This window comes from Morone saxatilis, unplaced genomic scaffold (assembly GCF_004916995.1).
Source record: "Morone saxatilis isolate NCDOM2014 unplaced genomic scaffold, NCSU_SB_2.0 Contig24, whole genome shotgun sequence".
Classification (NCBI taxonomy): Eukaryota; Metazoa; Chordata; class Actinopteri; family Moronidae; genus Morone; species Morone saxatilis.
The window spans coordinates 4,082,574-4,090,084 of NW_023339807.1; the positions used below are offsets into that span (position 1 = coordinate 4,082,574).

The 7,511-nt window shown below is 41.1% G+C and overlaps 1 protein-coding gene across 4 annotated transcripts in view; it reads right to left on the reverse strand.

Annotated features, from left to right (window-relative positions):
* Nucleotides 1-7,511, reverse strand: part of LOC118336017 (vacuolar protein sorting-associated protein 13B-like) — a 313,914-nt gene that overhangs the window by 178,226 nt on the left and 128,177 nt on the right. For all 4 annotated transcript variants that reach the window (XR_004797093.1, XM_035672549.1, XM_035672551.1 and 1 more), the window contains one exon: nucleotides 6,907-7,039. Coding sequence is in view for 3 of the 4 variants with exons in the window: in XM_035672549.1 (XP_035528442.1) it covers nucleotides 6,907-7,039 (133 nt within the window). In the remaining variant the exon portion in view is untranslated. The remainder of the gene's footprint in view (nucleotides 1-6,906; nucleotides 7,040-7,511) is intronic.

Here is a 7,511-nt window from a genome sequence, read left to right on the forward strand (position 1 = left end):
TTTTTTTTTTTTTTTTTGCTGACGCACTACGGTTGAGATCACAGAAAAGCCATCAGTACGGGAAACTTTTTGGGAGGCCCACAGCTGTGACCACCACCATATTGTCTTCTACCTTGCAGATTTACAGCATGAACAATGCAAATGTTTCCATTTCTCTTTTTCTGGTCCTCCCAGTAAACAGGAAAATTACATCTAATCCTATCATCCAGACCACTAGCAGACAGGAACTAAGACAACAGTTCTAGTTCCAACCTTTAAGAACCACAGCCAGATCGTAGGATAGGTTTCTCAGCACAAGATGTATGTTCTCAGAGCGCCAACGGCTAATTTTAGGATTGAAAAGGAGAAGGCCAGGCTGAGCATCATTACTGGCTGGTAGGGATGTTTAGGAGAACAATGGGAGAAGGCTGGCGACTTGCGGGAGGGCTTTCGGTCGATAGAAATCGACCGGCGGGTCGGGTGCCTTGGCTGCCACAGCAAGAACATCGTCGATTGAGGGACAAGAGTTAGAAAGAAGAAATGACTTTAGAGGCTAGTTTTATGTGAACCAATTTGTGGCGTAATTGTGCGGGCAGACAGAAATCAACCTCAAACTGAGGAGAAACAACTTGTTTTCAAAGTCGTCGTTCCACGGCCTTTCTTGTAAAGGATAATTACACAAAAACAACCGTTAACACTTCTGTGATGATGTTACTAAGCAACATTCAAACAAACCTTGATGCGAGTTAAATGACCAGTCTTGGGTTTAGTTTTTAAAAATGAAGTCAAAAACCTCAGCCTCTGTAGTCTATCCACCAGAATATTTAGTCGGTACTTTTGTTACTGGTCAAAGTATATACTTTGACCAGTAACAAAAGTACCTAATAGACTGACCAGAAATATATGATCATATAACAGGCTTAGTTAAATTTAGCACTTTTAAAGACATTTTTAAGACCTATTTCTTTTATTCTGGCCAAAAAATAATAAAGAAAAATTAAAATATGAAGGTATGAAGGAAAATCTGTAATAGTTCCATTACTATTTTGTTTTTACAGCATGATCAATACAAATATTTAGACTGAAAAATTCAACTTTAAGTAAGGTTAACTTCAGTTCATCATATTTTTGATATTTTAAGACATTTTTAGGGATTAGATTCAGATTATTGAATTTCACACTTTTTAAGACCCCGCTGACACTATGTATACGACAACCAGAGCCATACCATAATGAAAAGGGAGAACAAAACATTTAGCACACAACCACCAAGACAATCCTTAAATATGAGTGTCTGTACAGTATGTGTACACAGTACATACCAGTTTAAAAGACAAACCAATTCAAAGAGAAATATGTTGCCTTATGTGAGCAGACCAGTGTGTGTTTGGCAAAAAAAAATCCACAATATCTTTTTCCATGTTCTGTGTTCAAAGTCTCTGTCATCCAACGGAACTGGCTTGGGTCCAATTCAGCCAATGCTGGTTCTGAAAGTCAGCGGTGTCTTGTAACATGTACCCTGTATATTTAACATGTGCAATGACCAAAACCAGAAAGGAGGAGAGACAGAGTGAAATATTTTGTTGCCAAATGGAGCTGAGTGGATATGGGTTCTGAGATCCGAGCTGGGCAGCCCCACATCCCCAGTATGATATCACCTTGCCCTCAGTGCTTTCTGGGGAAATGATCTGCACTGAACTGGTTCTGTGTGTCTCTGTACATTTGCCTACACATTAACAGGCACCTTACAAAAGCCTGCAGGAAAGTCCCCCTTGATTACTACGAAACTGTAGCTAGGCTGAATGTGGTAACAAAACAACATAACACTCTCTTTACATCATAAAAGTGCCAGGCATGCGTTCAAACGGCCAATTGGAAGCAGGGACATCTAGCGATTGCAATTGTTCTGAGGAGGCTTTGAACTGCTAAAAACTCTGAAAATGATTTTCTTCCAGTGGATTATGATTTTACTGTAATTCCCTGAGGTGATTTCTGTGGGGAAATCAATAGCTCCAGTGGAAAACTATGATAATCAATAGGCACAGAAAGAAGCTGCTCTCGCCAGTTTATAATCAGGCGGAACAAAACACCGCTCTATATCAATATTCCATATATCCAGCATATCGGGTCATTTAATCTTATAATAGTATTTCAAACAACCACGCTCTGGACATGTAAACTGTTAACTTATATTTTTGAATTGACCACTTTAATGCATGGTTAGAGTACACACTGGGGGCTTCAGAGAGTCTCGGGGGGTGTATCCAGTATGTATCCAGGAGCAGAGAGTCTTACTGTAGTGCCTCAAGGATGAATCAGTTGATACAGTTTCTGAAAGGAGCCTTCTGAAGGATGCACATTGTTTCTTTCAGTGTGTTTCAATAAGTGGCTAACAGCAGTATTGAGGCAGTTGGAAGTACTATTATTGTGGGATGAAAAGTGGCAACTTAAAAAACTTAATTTGTAACATGTTTAAAATCAGCAGCTCTTCACAAAGTGACTCAAGGGAAACCTTGCAGGGAGTATCCAGGATTGCGGCGCCATACACACATTATGAGCATTCAGGGGCTGAATTTGTGACTTGCACACTTATGGTAAATTAATTTGCAACAAAATACCAGCGTTATGGTTCCTACAAGAACCTCATGACGTCTTCTCCTCAAGGTCAACTGAGTAGCAGCACCAGTGGCAGTCCAGTTGGCTGGCTGCCCCCGTTGAGCCCGAGCCAGCCTTATGTGTTTATTCCCCAGTGCATCCCTGTGAATGGCAGATCGAACACGTGTTGACTCCAACTGGCAAACAACGTGCACATCTCTCGTCTGTTTACCTAAATAGATGACTGAAGACTGAAAAATAAAACGTCTGCTGCAGTGATTACAAACCCCCTTAGAGTCCCTTGAGAAATTATATTCCGGCAATAAACCCGCAACTAAAATCGACCTTGTCATATATCTGGACGTTTATTTGGAGTCACGTTAAAACAAGCACATTAGAGCTATCGAGGAAAAGGCCAAATGATAATTTAGCAAAAAGAAGAAAAAAAGAATGTCTTTCTGTGTACCCGCTCCAGAGAGGGAAAATGAGCTGGACCATTTCAATTCATTTCTTACAACAACACAATTTATTTCTCAGGGCAATTATTAATTTGCCTGAAAACCTTGCTCCGTCACAACTGATGAGATTAAGGTCCATCAAGACACAATGGTGATTTCTCTGCTACATTCACGTCAGCTTTACCCTTCAGTAAATCATTATGGCTTATTGATTCCTCCTACGCTAAACAGCTGGATCGGATGTCCTGGGGTAAACACGCAGCAATTACAAATAGATTCAGAAAAATCCATCAGATGACTCGCTGCGGCTAAATGGCTTTAGAGATGAAATGCATCCTGAAGACAGAAAAAAGCAGAAGACAGTTTTATGTCCAGCTAACAGTCAACAAAGTATAAACACCACAGGCAAACATGATAAACTAATAACCAAGTTGGATTGAAGGGCTGACCCTGGCTGGACATCTCCCTCCTGTGTTTAAACATCCAGCTCCTTATTCACAGTATGCTCCACACATGGTATAGCAATTAATAAATCATCTTTAGAGAGCCTAATTCCAATCATAACATGTTAGATGTCAGCAGCTCTTCTCATGAGGTGACTGGGGCGAAGGTTTTACAAGGGAAAAATCCACCCCAACAACAGAATCCACATGTGTTATTCCCATGACCTTGAGCCTTTTAGGAGTCCAGGCTAACCATGAGTAAAACTGTGTACAGTTATGGGGTTAACATATGTGAATTCTGTTTTTGGGTAGACTTTTACCTGAGCTGCCTCAGCAAAAACCTCTTTCCACAAACTTCTGTAATAAACAACTATTACCCAAAGGGAAGTTGAATATCAGGATCAGATTGTGTATCAAGTATCTACCCCACCACGGCCAGCTACCCTGGGAAATATGAAAAAATTAACGTTTCATTTATCATCCTCCAATTAATCACAGGGACACTAGATTACTAAGAGAAATGAGGTGGAACAGAGTTTAGATTTATGAATCTCAAACAGTGTATCAAGTATCACCACAATCCAACATTCTTCATTCATGGCTTAAAACATAAAGTCATCTTTGCACACGGAGAAACAAAATAGTTAATTGCAGGAAGGATGCATTATTATGTAACAAGGATAAGGTGGAATGGAAACAAGAGTACCTGCTGTGCTCTAAGCCCCTCTGTAGTGTTGTAGTCTATCAAGATCTTCTGACAGCAGGGAGGCTTATTGTTACACCATGATTAAAACCACAAGGGCTAAATGCCTCTGCCCTTTTCTTATTCTGATTGCTCGCGGAAACAATTTGTAACTTTTCATTACATCTACTCCTGTAACACCGCAGCAATTTCCAGACGAGATGCTATTCATTTACTTGCAAGCTCTATTCCAACGTGGAGTGTTGGGAGTGGCGGCACAGGGTTGAATTGCAGAAAAATACGGTAACAGCACCTAGTTACCAATGTCTTGTTTTAAGTTCACAAGAAAAATATTTGGATAAGAAAGAACTTGAGTCTGACTCAGTATATGTTTCTAACTAACTAATGTAGCTCAACAATGAGATGCCTTATACAAATAGGTCTAACACTAAACACTCCAACAGACACAATTTCAGGCCAGATGTGCTGACCACTTAACGTTTCAACAGCCAACACACTGTACACACTACGTATGTGTGTGTTGTCAGATAATTCTAACATTCAGCCTAGGCTTTGTTTACAGTCATTAACAAACACCTGTGTGGTAGACAAAATGACAAAAATGCAGACAGCATGACTGAGAAAGAGAAAAGACTACAAGAAAAAACTAGAATAACTTAACAGAAAGACAAACAGACAGCTAGCCAGACAGAAAAACAGCTTCACAGACAGAAAAACAAAAAGTCAGACAGCAAGACGGAGAACCAGTCACAGAGATCGACAGCTGGCGGATAGGAAGACCATGCACACTGATAGCCAGTGTACTTTAGCCAGTTGAGTGTTGCTGACAAGCTACAGCCTGATTTAGCTTTGTGTGCAGTATTGGAGCCAGGGTGACTGTTTACCGACGACCCCTAATGAGACAATATACTGTTGAGATGTGAGTAAGCAAAGATGCTGCGGTATGGAAAAGCCATTAGTGCAGATTGGATGAAACAAGGAACAGAGGGAAAACCGGGAGGAAAAGGCAGCGTGACCTTTCAGCTCCGAGCTTTTAAAGTGAGCAAGGAAAGAGCCCTAATGGCCTTTTTTTAGACTCTGAAATGTCAAAGGAGCATTTTTCCTATCAAAACACTTGACATGGGGGAACGTCATACACATGCAATGTTATTTACAGCTATGGGATGACTTCACCCAAAACAGGGATTCATCACTCCTGTTGGGAACACATTTCCCAGGGACTTAAAAAAGAAGAAAAAAAGACAAACAACCACTTGCTTATTTCCCCTGACCCGTCACTGCGATGCTTTGGCAGAGAATGTTTCAACCGTTAAAGTGTTTAGAGGACCTGGAGCCTGTGAGAGTCAAACAGTAGAGACTGGGAAGACTTTTTAATGTATTTATTTATTCGTTTTTTAAACTCTGTAACTAATTCAGTTACATGAAGCCAAGACTTCCCATTGGATCACATTAATTAAATATCTATAGGGGAACATGAGAGAGAGGAGGTAGGCTATTAGGTTCATAAATACACCATATGAGTATTAAATGAAAACCATTTCTGCAGTCTGAGCGGCTCTGTGTTGTGTCATGGACAGCTCCTAAACGCAGTGCTGCTGCAGCCATCATCCCAGGTAGGAGTACATGAGTACTGTATAGTATGTGTGTGTGCTTTAGGTAGTTTTTGTGATCACAACACAGTATCCCTGAGGTCCACTAAACAGATTCCTCACACTGATGAAAATACCATTACAAGGGCTTTTTTTCTCTACATTTGTACACTTGATGGATTGTCAGTAACTACCACCATCAACATCAACAACCTAAAAGATTATGGATAGTGTTGGTGTGTTCCTGACACTAAAGCAAGCAGACACATCCATGACAAGGTACGGAACTGCATCGATCCTCCCTAATCTCTGTCCTTCTCTGCTCTGTTTCTCCAATCTATCCATCTCTGCCCAAAGTGTTCAGAGTGTCCTACTCAAGAGATATTATCGATTTGGAAAATTCAGGGAAGTATCTAAGGAAGGGCCACAGCGGTACTACATGGGTGTGTGAGAGTGTCTGTTTGTGGTGTATTATTAACCTGGATGTATGTATGGACATACCTCCATGTTTGTGTGTGCTGATAAATGCATGTATTCTGTGGATTTCTTCATGTGTGTGTATGTGCACTGAATGTGTTTGTTCTGAACAGGGGGGTCCCAGAAAGTGGAAAACTGGCATAGAGGGATGCTCCACGCAGCCAAGCCACTCATCTATTCTGGGCATCCAGAGCCCACAGTAATACTAGCGAGGAGGAAAACAGAGGAGGACATGCCTGGATATGTGGTGTCCTCTGAGAAAGGGGTTCACTCAGGTGTCAGCAAGCTGTAGTGTGTTATGTAACCACATAGTAACATGGATTCATTGCATAGAAACAAGGTTAAATACAGCAAATTGTTGTTATTCCACTACTGAAAGACCATATCCTTAAATATAGAAACAGTGGCAGTTACTGCAAACATCAGGGGAGAAGTAAATGTCATTGCAGTTTTCATTTGTATATTAATCTTTACACAAATCACATCTGAAAACAAACACTGAGAGAAGATATTTTACTGAACCTTGGGCCAACCTTGCTCCCTTTATGTGTGTAAACCTCTCTGGTGCACAGATTCAATGTCATGTTATTGTATGGCGTGCAATGTCACAGTAATATCTTCAGTATTATACCTATGGCACAGCCTGGGGCTGGTAAACCTACCTGTTACTGTCTTGGTTTTGACCGGGCTGCTGGCGTAGTCTGAGGCCTGATTGGAGGGTTGTTTGGCCAGTGGTGTGCTCCCTACCGACACCTCGTCTTCCCTCCTCTTGGCCAGAGGAACTGAACCTTGAGTCTGCAACGACAGCACAGCATGACTGAGCACATATGAGGCCATGGGAAAGGAAATATGTTTTATTGTAACATGAATGCATTTGCATTGAATATGGATTCATTCAGTCATTTAAAAAGAGTATGTAAGAGTGTAAGACCACAAACTTTTCAAATATCGATCTCTATTGTAGTGATATTTCTCTGTGTTAGTAAGGCCATGACCCAGAGATAGCTTTAGACAGCTTTAGAGATCTGGGTTAATCAATCAGAAGCATGATGCCGAGTGCAATGCAAGACAGAAAAGGAGGCAGAAAAAGAAAGAGAAAAGAAAAATGCAATGGAACACAACAGAGGCCTCCAAGACCAACAAGGACTAGTGACAGCTCCCTGTTTTTTTGAGCAGTCTCCCATGCTGCTGGCAGGCCAAACACACACACACACACATGCACACACACACCTACACACACACACAAACAAACACACACACACACGCA